At 47.4% G+C, this 19,331-nt stretch overlaps 1 protein-coding gene across 5 annotated transcripts; it reads right to left on the reverse strand.

Annotated features, from left to right (window-relative positions):
* Positions 1-249: 249 nt before the first annotated feature.
* Positions 250-15,227, reverse strand: CALML4 (calmodulin like 4). 5 transcript variants are annotated; one of them, XM_024199582.2, is made up of 5 exons: positions 14,886-14,998; positions 14,753-14,783; positions 7,512-7,652; positions 5,799-5,987; positions 250-636 (listed from the first exon to the last, which is right to left on the reverse strand). In XM_024199582.2, the coding sequence occupies exons 1-5, from the start codon at positions 14,886-14,888 to the stop codon at positions 539-541; spliced, it is 462 nt and encodes a 153-aa protein (XP_024055350.2). In that variant the 5' UTR covers positions 14,889-14,998; the 3' UTR covers positions 250-538. The 5 variants fall into 5 exon arrangements, with proteins under 5 accessions (XP_024055350.2, XP_024055352.1, XP_024055353.1 ...); XM_024199584.3 differs by lacking the exons at positions 14,753-14,783; positions 14,886-14,998 and adding an exon at positions 15,153-15,186; XM_024199585.2 differs by lacking the exon at positions 7,512-7,652.
* Positions 15,228-19,331: the final 4,104 nt, after the last annotated feature.

The following is a 19,331-nucleotide window of genomic DNA, read 5'->3' on the forward strand; positions in this document are numbered from 1 at the left end:
ATGCATAGTCATTCCAAACTTGTCAAAATTTATGGGTAGCATAGTCAAGCACCCTAGGATACCTTATACACAGGGAATAGTTGGATACCACTGGCTCAGAGTCAGACCAAATAGCTGTTCGTTCTTTCTTTTACTCTCAAGAAGAACCATCTCCCTGTGACATTAAGGTAGGTAGCTGATTTTGCTCTGCAAAAACTGTCCCCTTTAAAGTATAACGTGTTTTAAAAATGCTAATGACTAAGGAGTGGGTTTGTAAGTACGATAAGCTTTATGCAATGTAACATGGAATTCAATTCATTTAAAATAATACATCCAGTGTTTGACATGAACACTCCATTCCAACTGACAAGGAAGGTGTGGCCAGGCCTTGCAATGGGAAAAACCTGTTCAAACAAAATATTTCACTCTAAGAAGGCAAAATATTGATCCTTAAAGCCAAGCAGTGCTGATTCCAGTGAGCCCAAAAGTGACCCAGGAAAACGTAAGCTGGAAAAGCTTGCCTGTTTCCCTACCCAAGGCGGTCTTGTCATTCTGAAATTCAGTAGTCTGCAACAGGAAGGGTGATGGCGTGGATGAATTCTTCATATTTCACCATCCCATTTGGTGCAATTTTAGCTTCTCTTAGAAGGTCATCCACTGTAAATAACAAAATGTAACAATCTCAGTTCAACTTACTTTAGGTATTGTCATCTTCCTTCAATTTCCTTTATTTAAATATGACTGTTAAAAATCTGGCTTTTGTTGTTAAATCAAAATTTGAATTAGTTACTTCAAGTATTAGTGGCTGATCTATACTGAGTTCAGAGTTTGGAATAGACAGGTGGACGCTAACTGGGAAACACAAGCACAGAGGGTCATTCCTCAGTTGACGTAAATTGTAGTTCTATTAAAGCCCGTGGGTTCAGCCGACTTGCCCCAAGTCAGGTTCTGACCCGCAGGCCTTACCTACATAGGAAACTTTCACCAGTTTAACTTCAACCAATTTTTAAATTGGTGCAATTCCTGTGTGGACACACTCCTATAGAATCATAGACTTTAAGGTCAGAAGGGACCATTATGATCATCTAGTCTGACCTCCTGCACAGTGCAGGCTACAGAATCTCACTCTCCCACTCCTGTATCAAACCTGTGTCTGAGCCATTGAAGTCCTCAAATCATGGTTTAAAGACTTCAAGGTGCAGAGAATCTTCCAGCAAGTGACCTGTGCCCCACGGTGCAGAGGAAGGCAAAAAAAACCCAGGGCTTCTGCCAATCTGGCCTGGAGGAAAATTCCTTCCCGACCCCAAATATGGCAATCAGCTAAACCCTGAGCATGTGAGCAAGACTCACCATTTCAGCGTGAGTGGCTTATTTGGGTTTAATTTAAACTTATTCCCTATTGACTTAAACTAAACCACACTTAAACCAAAATAAGTGTCCATGCCGAGGATTGCACTGGTTTAACAAAATTGGTTTAAATTCACACTTTAGAAATGCCAGTGCTGTTTTGTCCTATGGACAGGCCCTCAGTGTTTGAAACCAAGAGGAATTTCATTATGGCTTTAGCATTCTGGTTATAATATAACTCTAGCAATGCAATAATGAACTGGGTGCTAGGGATAAATTGCCAAGCCAATGTCTTCGGGGGACAGTGACAATGCTGATGGAAGGAAGTGCCAAGGAGAGGGAGGCAAGCCCAGTTACATAGAGGCCTCGAGGCAGGGAGACCTCTGTTCCCCTCAGGTCCTGGGGAGAGGGCCAGAAAGCACTGTTGGTGCTATAAATAGACTGCACAGGGATTGTTGTGGAAATAACAACAAGGGTATGGAGAAGGCACCACCGCTGGCGTCCATGTCGTTTCTGGGGGAAGAAGGCAGGAAAGGAGCTGTGCCCTGTGATGGAGGGGGAGGGATAGCTCAGTGGTTTGAGCATTGGCCTGCTAAATCCAGGGTTGTGAGTTCAATCCTTGAGGGGGCCACTTAGGGATCTGGGGCAAAATCAATACTTGGTCCTGCTAGTGAAGGCAGGGGGCTGGACTCAATGACTTTTCAAGGTCCCTTCCAGCTCTATGAGATAGGTATATCTCCATATATTATTATTATTATGGAGGGATTGTCCACCTGGATTCCACTCGTGGGGGACATCTACACAGCAAAGAAAAACCCTCTGGCTTTGGGGCTATTTCACTGCAGTGTAGATGTCCAGGCTCAGACTGGAGCCTGAGCTCTGGGACCCTCCCACCCCACAGGGTCCTAGAACCTGGGATCCGGCAGTGAAACAGCCCTAAGAGCCCGAGTCAGCTAGCACGGGCCAGCCGCGGGTGTCTAGTTGCTGGTCAGACATACTGTTGGTGTGCATGTGCCCCATGTGCCTAGGATCAGATTCCTCGGGCCAGCAGTGTGTGCTGGGGCCACACCTGCACCCCCCAACCCAAGAGCAGAGTGGGTCCAACTGTCCCTTCTTACCTCCCAGGACTGCAAGAGTGGAATCCATCTGGACAACACATCTTGCAGAACCATAGTTACTGTAAGGTAAGTAACTGTTCTGTGTGATCAAGAGATCTAATACTTCTACTTTCCACCAAGAGACTATCCTCATGGTAACTATACACCTTTAAAAAGGGATAAACTTCAAACCCACCCCAGTCTAAGCAGCGCAGCATTTTAAATACTGCACCAGGGTAACTTTTGTTCATTCCTGTCTGGAAAATGGAAAACAATATTTTACTGGAGAGATGAAGGCTTTAAAAGCCCACTTTAAGCGACACCACAAATGAAGCCACATGCCAGTAGTTACTGAACATAGCGGATGCTTTTGAAATCGAGTCTGTTGCAGCATGAAATATTTATTGCAGCTTAACAAGCTGGAGTTCATTGTGTCAAGACAAGGTCTTGAGTGGATTTCTTATTCCGCTGCTTTCTTTAAAATCTATAGTGCATTGTAATTTAACTGGCAAACTGTGTCTCTACTCAAATGAATGTGAAGTGCCCCTTACTATAGATAGCCGCAGTACTACCTAGGATGTTTTTAATTCTGGCTAATGCCTCCAGACTTTTTTTCACTATTTTTGTTAAGGGGCAGCCGCCGACTGGCCGGCTACAGGGCTGACCGCGTCTGGGTCGGCCTGTTGCAGCTGGATCCCCGCCGACCCATGCCAGACCCCTCTGCCACTGTTAGGGCTCTGGGTGGGGACGTGGTGGAGTAGGGTGGGCCTGCGTCCCCCTGGCACCCCAACCCCGGGGTGGCCGACTCCCCACCTTAGGCCAGGAGGCTTGTGCTCCGTCAACACCCCTGCCAGCACCCTAGCCTGCCTGCTGGGTGCTCAACCCTTGTTGGAGCCCCCTAGACTGTGTGGGCGCTCACCCTTACCTGAACCCCGAGGCGATGTGCGTTTGCTGGCTGCCTGAGCCCCAAGCTCTCTGCTCTGCCCCGTCCCAAAGGGCTAGAGCTATTGATTGTGTTTGCTGCCTGCCGGAGGCTTAGGCTACAGCCTGCTATCAGCCCGGCCCCGCCCCGAGGGCCAGGGCCCACACGGTTAATTGGTATCGCTAGAGACGACGTCGGGCGCTGTCCCGCCCATGGGCAGAGACAGGAGCCCCAGACTACTGTGGTGTGCTTGCCTCTGCTAGATGGGCCCAGAACCACAGACTGCGTAGGCCTCGGCCCCACCGGTGCGGCCCGAGCCCGAAGACTACTGCCCCGACAATGAGGCAGTGGGGCCTCCCTCGCCACTGGAGAGTGAGGGACCACTACAGAGAGGGATTGAATAACTTCAAAGCTAGAGAGCCTCTTTCCAGGAATATGGCAAAATGCGCTGGAGTTTTGAGAGAACAGCAGCCAGATGTGAAGTGTGCAGCAGATCCATTTTTGAGTGATAAAGTATCATGAACATTTGAACTATCTGGTGGTGATGGTATTTGGCAAATTTCGGCTTGTCTGATTTCTCTCAAACGTAGACCTCCCTCTCCCAAAAGCTTCTGTCCACAGACAATGCATATGACATTTGAAGCAGAAAAAGCTTTTCAGAGGATTGTGAAAGGCTGAGGCAAAATTCTTCAGATCATTTTTGATGCCCCCTGAGAGCTCTTGTAATTGCTGGAGGCAGATTTTTGACTAAGGATTGTGGCAAGGCACCTCCTTCATCTGGTGATGGCGGGCCTGGGATAATCAGCCCCACTCACGGCAGAGTTTGCCTTCCCCCTTCTGTGCTCCCTTGGTTGTACTTTAAGGGTAGGCCTGAAGGTTGGCCTAAGGGTTGATCCTCCACCAAACAAAAAGGAAACGGTCTCATAAACAAAGAAAACCCAGGGGCGTACCTTTCGCTGCCTCCGCCCTGGTGCAGGATGTCGCCCTGTTGGTTGCCCTGGGGTGTCAGTCCTTCCCCCAGCAAGCCTCAGGTTTGGCAGCTTCCCCTATGGGAGGGAGCCCAGCCTCCCACCCTGGAGAAGGTTATTTTCCTACTGCCACTAACCTCGCAGCAGCTTGTCTCTCTCTTCCCCCTTTTCTCTCACCAGAGGAGGGGTTTTAAAGGCCTCAGGCAGGCCTTAGTTGGAATCAGGTGTTCCTCATTGACCTGAGGTAACCCCGTCTCAGCTAGTAGGGAAGAGGGCCTTTAACATTCTGGGGCTTATGCCCGCCCGCTTCCCAGCACCCAATAAGAGCACCCTCATGCAGCCTTCCAGCCTGACTTCGTCACAGGATGTTTAAAAAAAAAAAAAAAATCTTTTGAGAGCAATAAGTCAAAATGAGCCCTCTCTTTGCCTCTTTCTAAGCTGGTCTGACCCTTCCTCAGAGCAAACAGAATTCCCTGAGAGCATCCAGACGCCCTTGGGTGCGCCTTGGAGGATCTCTGGATGAAGCTTTCCCAGGACCCCTGTGGGGACAAGGACAGTTTATCTTACAAAGAATAGTCGTTACTTTCAGGAGACGATGGGCACCTCTGAAGGAAAAGAATGATAAATGATCTCTTCTTCCTTCAGCGTGACTCTGAACCCACACCTTCTGATTACTGCTACAAAGTGCCAACCTCTGCCCATTTGGGCCCCCAGTTACGCTGGTGTGAATGGAGAATAACTCACCTAGAATTACTTCCGATTTGCACTAGTGTTAATTTAAAGCCCAGACGATGGCATAAAATATCCTTCCTTTTTCTCAAAGAGCATTAATGTGCCTAATTAAAGGGTTTATCTTTTCTGCAGGTGTATCCCAAGAGTGTGGATCTGTTCTGACTATCTGCTGCCAGGTAAGTAACTCTTCTCTACTTCTTCCTTGCCTCAACTTTAACTTGAGATGAATAAAATATTTATGGAGAATAAGGCAGCGGCTTGTTTATGATTTAGATCAAAGCTTTAGCTTGGGTCTATGAAGTGGTATGTGGCCCTTGTGATTTGGGTTGGCTCTCCTCTTCTGCCTCATGTAGGAAAGGTACGGATGACTAGCTGGATCAGAAAGCAGTAAGAAGAGAAGCAAAAGAATACTGTGTGAAGCTCCAAAGAGCAACTCAGTGATACCCTAATGTTGCAACAATATGTGGCATTAGTGTGATGACCGAGAGTTGTGACAACACCATGTCATAATGCAAGCCTCATGACGCAATGTCCGCACACTGCGCCGTGATTGGATCGTGACCCCGTGACTTTGCTCTACCATGAACTGTGTGCCCCAGCCCTTCTAGGTTGAAGATCACTGGCGGAGGCAGGGGACATGGTACCCACCCACAGGTGTTTGTGATCTTATATCTGACTCCAGTGGGGGTTGGGTGGAGGGAGAGGAAGGGGGTTAGAAAGGTGTTGAACTTATGCTGCCATTTGATGCTGTACCTTCATCCTCGGAGAGCTTTTCTCCCAGCCTGGTGAGTTTGGCTCTCAGCTCGGAAGCGGTGATGAAACCCTTCTTCTGCTTGTCTGTCATTGCCAGGGCTGTCAGGATTTCCTTCTCAGGGTCTTCCTGCTGCATTTGCCTGTACATTATGGTCAGGAAAGTGGAAAAATCCAGTTCTGCCTTTCTGTCTGGAAACATGACACAAAACAACACATGTTCTTGTTTAGCTACTGGCATATCTGTGCCCCATCAGCCCAGCCTCCTCCGGCCTTCGCTCTTCCCCTTTCCTCGGAGAGCTCGGCCTACTTCCCTGAACTAGATTAGCTGTCTCTCCTTGTTTGTATGCACCAGATCCAGGCAGTTTGTCTCTCACTGAGGCCCTGCCTTGCAGGGCTGTTCCACAGACTGATGCACTCTCACCCCTTGGCAAGCCTCATCTTACTAAATAGGAATTGCCTTGCTTCCCTTGTGAGATCCTCACGCTGTGCTAGGCCTTTGCCAGGTCTGGGAGGTGAGATGCCTACCTTCAGGCTGTTAGCCAGGGCTTGCCTGCATTCTACCAAGCTAGGAGACTTCTCAGCGTCCTAGCTAATGGCAACGCCTTTGGGTCCCACCATGTGGTGATAAGGATCAGGGCTGTGTAGGGTTAATTGAGAGTCTGGTTCTTCACGGGTCTGTTGGGTAGGGTGACCAGATGTCCTGATTTTATAGGGACACTTCTGATTTTTGGGTCTTTTTCTTATATAGGCTCCTATTACCCCCCCACCCCTTGTCCCGATTTTTCACACTTGCTGTTTGGTCACCTACTGTTGGGTGTTTAAAACAAGTGTTAAGGGCACCCAGAGTTCGGGGCGGGCGCCCCCCTTGTGCACAGTATGAATTGAAAGAATAATTAAAACTGGTGGCAATGCTGAGTACGTTACTCTGCCTGAGTACACTGCCAACTGCCACCTTGTAGGGCACTTCTGGGGAGTAACCTTTGTCCCAGGACAAGGGTCTGAACCAAATTTCAGCTCATCCGTGTATGGATGCTTCCCCCGGTCGTTGGAGGAGCCCAGTCTTTAGCTATAACAATTCTGTAGCCTTGTCAGACACTCAAAGCCCCTATCTCACAATGGTTTGGTGCAGACCACCTCAGTTCATGACTCTTCTTTGACCCCCATTCTGTGTTTTTTAGAGACATCTGGAGCTGAAAATGACCTTTTTTGTTCCCTTCCTAGCCTGGTTTGATAGGAGACTCTGATCTCAGGAGGGCTGCAGCTCAACACAACTGTGACCGCACAATTTTCTTAAGTGTGTGTCTCCTTTCCCCACTCCTCTTGATGTCCTTATGGCACCATTTTGATACCTGTGCTGGACTTGTCTGTGAAGTCTTCTAAATGTGCCCTTCAAATCCATCATCCGGCACATCTGACCACTCTTATGACCAATTTCTGGTTATCCTGTATTGTCTGGGCTGTCTCATCTTAGACCCAAATCTACCTAGATTCCTGCCTTGCTCATTTTTATTACTATTGTGTCTCGACATCAGAAAAGTTGAATCTTAACAAATACCATCCCGTCCAACTTCTTCCTCTTCTGCTAGTTTGCATGGAGTCCTCCTTGTTGAACATTTTAGACCTACTTTCCACTTGGTTATTGTCAGATTGAGAGCTCTACATGTCATCTGTCTTCTTTTAATAATCCTTGTGGTCCGGATCTAGTTTACTTACCAATTTTATGCACTTGAAGATGTCTCTCTACCTCTCCCGGAGTTGGGCTGGTTCCCAGGCACCGCATCACTGTGATCAGGTCGCTGGCATTTATCTTGCCTTTTTGTTTCTTATCATATAGAGAAAAGCATTCCTTGAATTCTAGTTTAAAAAGAAAAACCGATGTGTGTTGCCATCCAATATTGTCTTCGTTTGAAAGTGAAATTTCCCCGCAGTCTACTAGTCAGGAGGAAAAAGCAGCTAGACTATTTAAACCTGCAAAATGACTGACTGACTTGGTCCAAGTTTTAAGCTCTTCCAGCATTTCATCAACCCTTGTAGCTAAAGCATCAAATGACTACCTGAACTCTGTGTTGGGGCGCGCGTGTGTGTGTGTGCGTGCGTGTGTACACATACATACTAGACCTCTCCAAAGGGGAGAAGAATAGAGAAAAGGAGCAGTTGGGGCTTGTCCTTAAATACAGCTCCTGAACTTGTGGTCAAAGTGGTGGATGGCCTTTTCCTTCTAGTAGAAATGTGGGGCTGGAAGGGACCTCGAGAAGCCATCAAGTCCAATCTCCTGCGCTGAGCCAGGACCAAGTAACCCTAGACCATCCCTGACAGGAATTTGTCCAACCTCCAGTGAGGAGGATCCCACAACTTCCATGGGAAGCCTAGTCCAGAGCTTAAGGACCCTGAGAGTTAGAAAGATTTGCCTAATATCGAACTTAAATCTCCCTTGCTGCGGACTAAGTCTGTTACTTCTTGCCCCACCTTCAGTAGACATGGGAGAACAATTGATCACTGTCCTCTTTTTATAACAACCCTCACCGTATTTGAAGACTGTTCTCAGGTCCCCCCTCAGTCTTCTTTTCTCAAGACTAAACATGACCCAGTTTTTTAACCTTTCCTCATAGGTCAGGTTTTCTAAACCTTGTATCATTTTTGTTGCTCTCCTTGGGACTCTCCCGTTTGTCCACAGCTTTCCTATAGTGTGGCACCCATGACACACAGTACTCTAGCCGAGGCCTCACCAGTGCTAGTAGAATGGGACAGTTATCTCCCGTGTCTTCCATGTGACGCTCCTGTTAATACACCCCAGACTGCTATTAGCCTTTTTTGAAACTGCATCGCAGTGTTGACTCATATTCAATTTGTGATCCACTGTAACCCCCAGGTCCTTTTCAGCAGTATTACTACCTAGCTAGTTACTCCCCACTGCGTAGTTGTGCATTTGATTTTTCCTTCCTATGTGAAATACTTTGTACTTGGCTTCACCAAATTTCATCTTGTTGTCTTCAGACCAGTTCTCCAGCTCGTCATGCAGAGCGTCAGATATCAGCCTGTTGGCCAATCTTCTCCGCTCTGCTCCCAGGGCACTCAACTCGGAGGAGGCAGTAGCTTGTGGAGTGGCCCCAAGGGTGCCATGTGCCCCTATGCAGCATTGTTGCCTTCCGGGGAATGGGAAGAGGATCGCTATGGGGGAGGGAGCAAAAAAGGAATAGAGTAGAAGGAATAAAGAATAGGAGAGAATGCAAGAAAATAAGATGGCGGAGGAGAGAACAGATGGAGGACAGAGCAGCACGTCAGCCAGGGAATGGAGAAGATAGAAGTGCCGGGGTATGATGTGAGTTGATTCTTGAGCAGAGTAGGCGGTGCCAATCCATCCCAAGGTTGGCTGTGTAGGGAAGTGACTGTCCTAAATTACCAATGTGCCAAGTCACCCATGGAGCTGCTTCTCCCTTGCAACAGGGACCATCTTACAGCATGGTAACACAAGTATGTAGGGACAAAATTAGAAAGGCTGAGGCACAAAATGAAATGAAACTAGCTAGAGACAAAAGGGTAACAAGAAAACATTCTACAATACATTAGAAGCAAGAGGAAGACCAAGGACAGGGTAGGCCCGTTACTCAATGAGGGGGAAAAAATAATAACAGAAAATGTGGAAATGGCAGAGGTGCGCAATGACTTCTTTGTTTCGGTTTTCACCAAGAAGGTTGGTGGTGATTGGACATCTAACATAATGAATGCCAGTGAAAATGAGGTAGGATCAAAGGCTAAAATAGGAAAAGAACAAGTTAAAAATTACTTGGACAAATTAGATGTCTTCAAGTCACCAGGGCTGATGAAATGCATCCTAGAATACTCAAGGAGCAGACTGAGAAGATATCTGAGTCATTAGTGATTATCTTTGAGAAGTCATGGAAGACGGGAGAGATTCCAGAAGACTGGAAAAGGGTAAATATAGTGCCCATCTATAGAAAGGGAAATAAGGATACCCTGGGGAATTACAGACCAGTCAGTGGTTCTCAGTCATGCTGGAAGGGCATAACGAGTGGGGTCCCGCAGGGATCGGTTCTGGGTCTGGTTCTGTTCAATATCTTCATTAATGATTTAGATAATGGCATAGAGAGTACACTTATAAAGTTTGTGTACAATACCAAGCTGGGAGGGGTTACAAGTGCTTTGGAGGATAGGATTAAAATTCAAAATGATCTGCACAAACTGGAGAAATGGTCTGAAGTAAATAGGATGAAACTCAATAAGGACAAATGCAAAGTACTTGTAAGCAAGACATGAGAAGTGATTCTTCTGCTCTACTCCACGCTGATTAGGCCTCAACTGGAGTATTGTGTCCAGTTCTGGGCACCACATTTCAGGAAGGATGTGGACAAATTGGAGAAAGTCCAGAGGAGAGCAACAAGATGATTAAAGGTCTAGAAAACATGACCTATGAGGGAAGATGGAAAAAATTGGGTTTGTTTAGTCTGGAAAAGAGAAGACTGAGTGGGGACATAACAGTTTTCAAGTACATAAAAGATTGTTACAAGGAGGAGGGAGAAGAATTGTTCTTAACCTCTGAGGATAGGACAAGAAGCAATGGGCTTAAATTGCAGCAAAGGAGGTTTAGGTTGGACATTAGGAAAAACTTCCTAACTGTCAGGGTGGTTAAGCACTGGAATAAATTGCCTAGGGAGGTTGTGGAATCTCCATCATTGGAGATTTTTAAGAGCAGGTTAGATAAACACCTGTCAGGGATGGTCTAGAATACGTAGTCCTGCCATGAGTGCAGCGGATTGGACTAGATGACCTCTCGAGGTCCCTTCCAGTCCTATGATTCTATGATCCTGTAACCAGTGTTGAGATGTTAGGGAGTCTCTAGATGGCGCTGGGAACAAACCCGTTTGGAGTAGGAGTACAGAACAGTGAATTCCATGAGCCCTAGCAACTCAAGCCTCCTTTAATATATTCAGACTAATGAGCTATGGAGTTCTTGAGCTCCTAAACATTCATCAGAGCGGCAAAGGATCTCTGCTTGGGAAATAGCTTTTTAAACACTTAACTGTCTAGATCTACTGGGTGGAATACTAATGAAAAGAGGACTGTGGTGTTGAAACAATTGACCGACATTCTCTGAACAACTAAGAGAAACCTACAGAGACAAACGGCTCACTTCCCTGACTCCTTTTCCCTCGGATTCCCAAAGGACCCATGGCTGGATGACAAGCCTAAGGAAATGAACAAAGGGAAAATAGGGAACTAGACACATAGGGCTGTGATGTCGTCATTTTAAACTGTACTGAAATAAATCAGTCGTGACGCTGCGATCTACTCCCAAGCCAAAATACAATACTGTGGGATAGGGGTGATCTCTGTGGTAACGTCCGTGTTTTTTGTTCGTAGAGCATCTACCATAATGAGATTCTGGTCCATGACCCAGGGCTATGGCAAAACAAATATATGCGCTAGTCTCACTAACCTTTTCCCAGCCCTCTTCCCAATCTTCTCATGATGGAAACGGAATTCAAGATTAACGCTGCCCTGAGATGAATGGGAGCAGTTCTCCTCAGCTTTGCTGTGTATGGAGACTGGCAGACATTCACTGCGTCGGCTTGCATTCGAAGGTTACCCTGACAGCTTTAAGGGCTAGAAATAAGAGTTTAGATTCCGTGGCAGGGGCTGGAGTAAAGGTGGAAACTTCACAGCCACGGAATCGTAGGAAACAGATGGATGGTTTGAGAAGATGGTTAAAACCTTGCCACAGCTCTCTGAGGATCTGGCTAGTAGCAGATTTCATTAAGATGACTGAGACAGTATGGACCTGTCTCCGCAGATTAGGCTAAAGAACAGTCAATTTGTCGGTGAAGATGGATCCTGAATTTCTAAAGGTCGACTCCTTTATTTAATAAAGTAAGTCTGGATTTTAACTAGTTGGGCTGATGGAGCAGGCCAGTGTTTTAGCAATAAGTGAGCTTCCTTATTGTTTTCCAGCAGCCTGATCTCGGTGCTTTCTGTTGCGCAATTAGGTGAGCCCGTATGTGGGTTTTTGCAGGCCGGTTACTCTCTGCTGTTAATTAGGATCATGTGAATTGGGGCTATAGAGTGCAGCTGGACAGATTTTGAGCCAAGTGCAAAGACTGAGCAAAAGGAAATTAACTGTCTTGGTACCAGTGGGTCTGTTGCACCCACCATTAAGAGTTCATTCCACAAAAGCAGTGTCGCGGGGGAAGCTAAGGGACTAGAGCCAGCAGTGAATGGCTCAGTCATGGTGCAGTGTGTACAATGCATGAGGTGCGGCTAGAACACTTCTCGCACTTCACAATGGAGGGTATTGTCCCCCTTCACCGGGGTGTGGGAGGCGGAGGGGAATGGAAACACACAGAGATCCGGCTCCCTTAACAGCTGTTCCTCAGCAAGGTCCATTGCAGAGATTGGGGATAGAAGCCAGCTTTCAACTCCCAGACCTCCGCCCAACCACTGGACCCATTGCGTTTGCCTACCGCGTATAGACCTCCTCGGCACCCACTGAATGGTTTGTTTAGGGTCAAGTGAGGGGAGCTGTCTCTGCTGAAGCTGCAGTCAGAGAGAGCAACTTGGGGGGGGGGCACCCTGGACCCAAGTGCTGCTTTGAGGGAATAGTTTTAGTTTGTGCAATTGGGCTTTTAAATATGGGCTGACGGGGTGCGAGTGTGAGACTCCCTGTCAAAAATCTCCCCTGCTGAATTTCACAGCAGCAATAATTAGTGTCTGTGGGGCTCGATTGGTAGCACTCTAGCCTCTGGGCTGGAGCGTCCTTAGTTCGAGTCTCTCACCAGGATCAGAGCTCGCGCCCATGTGGCCAGGCCGTCCTGTGGGGACGGGGAGGATATGCGCCGTGTTCAACGCCCGTCCTTTGGATGAGATGAGGTGTCTCGTGCCTCGTGGGGACTGTGAAACTTGCTCGCTGTGTGTGCGCTTTGCAGTGGCCGATGGGCCATGCTGCTCTTCCCAATGTGCCTTCTGAATTTGAACATTGGCGCGGATGCCGTTTTTCCCCAGGAGAAGGAAGAGCGGAGGTAGGTTTTACACTTGGGCTATGCTAGTCAGGCCCCAGCAATGGTCTAGCCCATCCCACATGGGGGGTTTAGCCCACCCAATCCCAGGCCAAAGGTGAGCTCAGACCCCGCCTGGTCTCTAGAGGTGAAATCCTCTTCGAGCGAATGGCTAACCTGCCTTTGACTTCATGGGGCGAGGATTTCACCCCGAGAGACAATGCCAGCAATGCGCTTGGTGCTGGGCCATTGTTCTGAGAAACGCCAGGTGCGTCACACAATGGGGACCTGGTGGAAACGCGTCCTCTTTAGTGCTTCTTACTGCACTCACAAGCATTTGGAGGCCTTGTCCTGAGACTAAGCGATAAGAACCGGCGCTCTACTGACCTAGGCCAGTCTGCAGACAGAACCAGTGGCTGCTGCCGGCCCTAGAGGACACCTCTGACCGACCTGCTGTCGCGTGTGCGCGTTAGTTCTGCTCTGTTTTGTGAATTGCATTCTGAACTACAGATGTTTTCATTAAAATAACCTTAGCAGCAGATCCCGCTGTCCCGGGCAATGGGAGCTTGTGGGCTGTCCTGTTTTGCCATGCTACTTGGTCCTGACACACACCAGCATTAGACTTATTAATTTGTACAGTGCCTTGGGGGCCCAAGGGGCTATGTGGAACCCAACCTCTTTCTATCCCACGACTGCTGGTGCTGGGGGTTGTATTGTCACGAGCCCTTTCCTGGAGTTAAAGGGCAGAGTTTTGTGAGGGGTTGAGCAGACAATGCCGCGGCGGTACCTTCCCTGAGACATGTTCCTACCAGCTCCAGCTAAGAGACACGCTCCAAAGGGCAGGAGACTGTACCCGGGGTGTAAAGAAGCCTGTCCTAGTTGTAGCTGATTCTCCTTTCAAAAGACGCTTCCGGTAAACAGCTCTGGATCAACTGACTCGGCTCAAAGGCCAAAGTTTGGCGTGCCCCGCCCCCAGGGCTTTCCTGGTGTGTCAGGATGAAGAATTAAGTGGCGCAGGGGGACTTGCTCAGAGATGAAAGATTTCCAGCACTTCTCAGGGCTGGCTCTGCAGCTCCTGCATAACCTGACTTTCTCCCACCCTTATGGGTCCCTTTCCTATCCCCCTCGCTTGCCAGCATTGTGCAGGGCCAGCGGCAGCTGCTTGCTGCATGCCATTCGCTCCCCCAGGTATCCCCTGTCTTAGCTGTCTGCCTACCTCTCCAAACCAGCACCCTCCATTCCCTGGGCCTGCTTCCCCTCTGGGTTAATATCAAACCAATGGTTCTATTTTGCCTCCCCTTCAAGAATCCCGCTGCTCTTTCCAAGCGGTTAATAAGGCAGATCGCTGCCGGGGCCATTTTGAGAGAGGGAAACACAGAGAGGTGGTAAGTGACTTGCCCAGGGTCACGCAGGAAGAAGTGGGAATTAGAACTCGGCTCTCCTGACGCCATCCTGGGCTTTGCTCACAAAACCAGCCTTCCTCTGCCTTTCTAGGGGTTTGCTTGAGGGCCAAAGCTTTACAGTACTGCATCGGTATCTCAAATGACTGCTTTAAATATCCTCTCTCCCTTATTTGTCCAGAGATGTAATGTTAAAGGGTTGGGGGCGGGGAGTTAAACCTCTTTCCCCGTGAAATCCAGCGTTCTTAGGTTTTAAGAACAATACATACAAATGTTTTGTACGATATTCTAGTTTCTTGCTCCCTTTCCTTTGCTAGCCCAAACCGCACCCCATCTCAGCAGCCGACTGCAGAGAGGACGGCTCCGGCTGACTGCATCTAATGCTCTCTTTTAAAAAACATTAGCTAGCAGAGACAGTTCACCTCAAGAATTACGAGAATGTTAAACAACGAAGTAAACTCCCCAGAATGAGACCCTTTAATGAGAAACGCCGTTAGCGGTAAACTTGTTAAACTGATCCTGCTAATTAAAAAGCAACTGTACATACCATTAATTTGATCCTGGGACAGAAATTTTGCCTGTAGCGGAAAAAGGAAGGAGGGGAGGGGAAAAAATGTTCAATTTCTGAATGTAGCACAATAGGGCCCGTTTCAAATAGATCAAAAACGTTTGTCACTCACCATTTGCTAAGGAATCTGCCCCCCTTTGTTTTATATCTGGTGGTCAGAGAGTCAGTCCCTGTGTTCTCCTACTTTTCTATTTAATTAAGGGCTAAAGTCCGCCAATCCTGGGTGGAGAGTGGTAGGAACTGTAATAAATACCCTGCTGCCATGGATACAAGACCTGATCCATGCTGTGGGTTGGATTCCAACTACCAGCAACAGCTGTTAATCAGATAGGCACACACACTAGTTCTAATAAAAAGATTTCTCCTGCAACAAGCTTACCGTTTCAGAATTCTCGAAGGAGCGGTTGCACAAGAAGGGTTTATAAAGGAGCAGGAAACCGGGGGCAGACTCTTCCTCTGTCTAATTTGAGGTCGCCTTCAGCCTTAGTTCAGACTCAATAATGAAACCACTCCAGGTTGAGTATAAAAGGCTTGGTAATCCCCAATAGATTGCAATGGACCTCATGCTGTGCTTAAATACCAACACTTAGAGACAAGCCCCCAGAATCACTAATATCTAAGGAGGTTGTTTAGAAGGGACAGAAGGGGGTATTTATTTATAATAATTCACTCTTGATAGGGTTTTGCTGCTGGGCAAGCGAGGAAGTTAATTTTTTGAATTGTGCGCTCTATGAGCAAATTGCAACAGGTTTTGCTCTGTAAAAGATGTTGATGTTTATATCCCGACTGGCCAGTTGTTCAAAAGGTGACTAGAATTAGTCTTGTCTGCTTTTATGGTGTATAAAGGAGGATTGAAAGATGTGCTTGGTTTTGTTTTGTTAAACCTTGCAAAGGCGGCAGGTCTTATCTGCCTGTGGAAGTCTGGAGAGTTAGTAGATTTGACATCAGAGAAAGGGGAAGTGATTTTGAGACTGTTTAAAACAGACAAGAGTTTTAATATTTATTTAATTAAACCACTTGGAGCAAACATCCTTCAGGATTGAAAGTCCTTTTCCCAGCTCTCTGCTTAGGAAAACCCATAGATATATTCCTCAGAGAGAAATATATATTTATAATATGAGGGGAGGGGTCAGAAAAAATATTGAAGGGGGGGGGGAATCTATGTCCAGGCCTTTACTATACATTGTAAAGAAACACACAAAGCTACAGTCTCAGGATTGGTTGAAAAACAGGAATTACTTTGAACAAAAAAGTTCAATTTTTTGTTTTTTCCCAACTTTTTGATGAAAACTTGAAACCAAACATGTATTTCTGTTCAAACCGGATGGAATCAAAATGCAAGTTTTTCCATGTTTTGACCCCCTCCAGCACCAGAGAAGGGCAAAACCCCCACATTTAAAATGACTAGTTTTTAATTGATCTGTGGAAAAATGGGAGTTTGAAGGATACAGAAATCGCCTGAGACGCTGTTTTGTATTGTTCAAAAAGCAGTTTTTTGTTGAAAAAACTTAAGCAACATTTTCAACTGGCTCTTGGCTACACCTCCCCCCCCCCCCCACACTTAAGTGATAAGGAATTTAAGACCTCGAATGTGGCTCGTCTTTATCCATCCAGCTAAGATTTTCAAGCCAGTCTAAAGGAACCCTCAGAAGCCTGATGTTTCTAGCATGTCAGGCTACATCCAGCATTGTGTGCAGGATCTGAATATACTAAATGGTTTGGTGTTTCACCTGCAAAAGAGTGAATCTGAGCAGCTGCCTCTCCCTTTGCCTATGTTACCCACTTACATTGTAAGACTCTCAGGCCTGGTCTACACTGGGGGGGGAGGATCGATCTAAGTTACGCAACTTCAGCTATGTAAATAACGTAGCTGAAGTCGACGTACTTAGATCGACTTACCGCGGTGTCTCGACTTACCGCAGTGAGTTGACTGCTGCTGCTCCCCCATTGCGTCTTGTCCTATCCTGAGGTTGACGAGAACAATTTTTCTTCCTCATCCTTGTAACAACCTTTTATGTGCTTGAAATCCATTATCGTGTCCCCCCTGTCTTCTCTTCTCCAGACTAAACAAGGCCAATTTTTTCAATCTTTCCTCCTGTGTCATGTTTTCTAGACCTTTAATAATTTTTGTGGCCTTCCTCTGGACTTTCTCCAATCTGTTCACATCTTTCCCAAAGTGTGGTGCCTAGAACTGGACACAGTACTCCAGTTGAGGCCTTATCAGTACTGAGTAGAGTGGAAGAATTACTTCTCATGTATTGCTTACAACACTCCTGCTAATACAGTGAGGTTCGCTTTTTTTTGCAACAATGTTACCCTGTGGACTCATATTTAGTTTGTGATCCACTACGACCCCCCAGTTCCTTTTCTGCAGTACTCCTTCCTTGGCAGTCATTTCAATTTTGTCTGTGTATTTGTGCAATTGATTATTCCTCTTTGCCTTTGTCCTTATTGAATTTCATCCGATTTATTTCAGACCATTTCTCCAGTTTGTTTGAGATCATTTTGAATTCTAATCCTGTCCTCCAAAGTGCTTGTAAGTCCTCCCAGTTTGGTATCGTCTGCCAACTTTATAAGTGTATCTCTATGCCACTATCCAAATCATTTACGAAGATATTGGATAGAACCAGACCTAGGACCGATCCCTGGGGGATCCCACTTAATATGCCCTCCCCGCTTGACTGTGAACCACCACTGTGTGTGCTTTTTCCAACCAGTTGGGCACCCACCTCCCATAAAGAACAGAATTAGTTCAATAACTACTTCCAGCCATACGCAAATGCTTTTATTTTGGGGTTCGTTTTGTGGAGAACACTTCATTTTACACTTGGGTTGTGCCACACTAGGGTGTAATACGATGTGACGGATATAAATAACAAGGATAATAGCTAAAGAATTCCAGGAGGTAAAAACCAGCTTTTAGTTCAAAAAGATTCTGCACACATATTGCATTAAGTGTTCACTACCTGAGTATTAGAAGAGAGTTAGTGAGTTGTGTTACAAAGGACATAAGGAGCTACCGACACCAGACTGGATGTAGCATGCAAAAATAATGGAGGAACGTGGGTGATTCACCAAAGTCAAGTATATTCTACACTTACATAGACACTTTCCACTCAAGGGGTCATTAGATTGTGCTTGACAAGCTGCCAAATTCAACTGAAAGTCTGGCAGTCGCTGAACAGGTCTCGTTTCAGGTCGCCTGAAAAGAAATGCAGAACCTGGGAGCTGCCAGGTACAAGAACTGACTTCTGCGTCTCTGATTCTTGCAGGCTTGCCCACTTAAAATCACAGCGTTATCTGCAAGCTGCCCCGCCAGCAAAGTGAGTCTTCCTTCAGCTCTGCGGAGCAAGGAGGCTGCAGAGACCGACCCTTTGGTCTTAATCCTGCGCGGCGCTGAAGATCACCAAGTCTCGCCGCTACCAGTGGATGTGGATGGCGCTCAGAACCTGGCAGGATTGGCGAGCCCCGTGCTGTGCTGAGAGGCAGGGGAATATGCTGAAGAATTGGCAGCTATGCATCGAAGTCCGTCTCGGCTGCAGGTAGGTTAAAACCGGAGCAGGGCTGGGTCATTCCTGCTTTATTTAGTTAAAGGCTTCCAGGAAGGGAAATCAAAGTCTGCATTAATACAGTATATCCTGAGAGTGAGGAAACGAAGGTAGGAATTTGGGTGGGAGGGGAGATTAAAAGGATCCCTGGCCTAGCCCTGGCTACTCCAGTCCTGTCCAGAGACAGAAATCTAGTAAAACCTATTGGTGAAATTCTCACTGAGTCGAAGCGACGCACTTGGCCAGCTAATGTAGTTGTGACTATCCTGACAAGTTACAGAGGGCTACGGGGCAGGCGTTTCCTCAAACCCAGTACTGTTTTTAAGCCTATAGTGACGTGTTGTCCGTGGGGAACAGCTGAAGGGCACCTGCCAGTCAACACAAGCAGAGTAAGCCGGCAGCAGTGGGAGAGGGGAGGGGTGCAGACAGAATCCTGCTGCGGCACCAGTCCCCATAGTAGGTAGGACCTTCAGCCCCCTCTATTCCCCTCTGGGGGATGCCATGGTCCAGGAGGGAGCTGAGAAAGAAACCATGCCAGATACCAGCTGCCTCCTGCCTGGGAAGAGGATGAAGGAAGAGGAGTGAGAGGAAAGGAAAGACCCAGGAGAACAAACGTGTGGGGAGCAGCTGGGCTGGGGTGAGGGGGTGGAAATAGCTGGGTGAGCGAAGGGTTTGTGAGCCAGGTCATTAGTGCAGGGAGGAGTTTTAACCCTTTGTGCAGGCCCCCCTAGCCCCCAGTCCTGCCTAGCTCGGGGTGGTCTGATCAGTCCGCCCTGCCCCCTGTTGTTGTGGTGTTAGCAGGTCTCCCGCCCTGAGAGTGTTTAGCACAGTCGCAAAGTCCAAACCCACAACGGGCAGGAGGAACTAAAGCCAGCCCGCGCGAGTCCCCGTGCATGGCGGCGGGGTCCAGGGGGCGCTATCCCTTAACTCCTAACCTGCTGGCCATCCGTGAGCAGAAACGCCGTGAGCCGCCAAACGCGTTTGCTCTTTGGTTCCTGGTTCACGCTGGG

The sequence above is a fragment of the Terrapene carolina genome, unplaced genomic scaffold, assembly GCF_002925995.2.
Source record: "Terrapene carolina triunguis isolate 2854851 unplaced genomic scaffold, T_m_triunguis-2.0 Scaffold67, whole genome shotgun sequence".
Taxonomy (NCBI): Eukaryota; Metazoa; Chordata; order Testudines; family Emydidae; genus Terrapene; species Terrapene triunguis.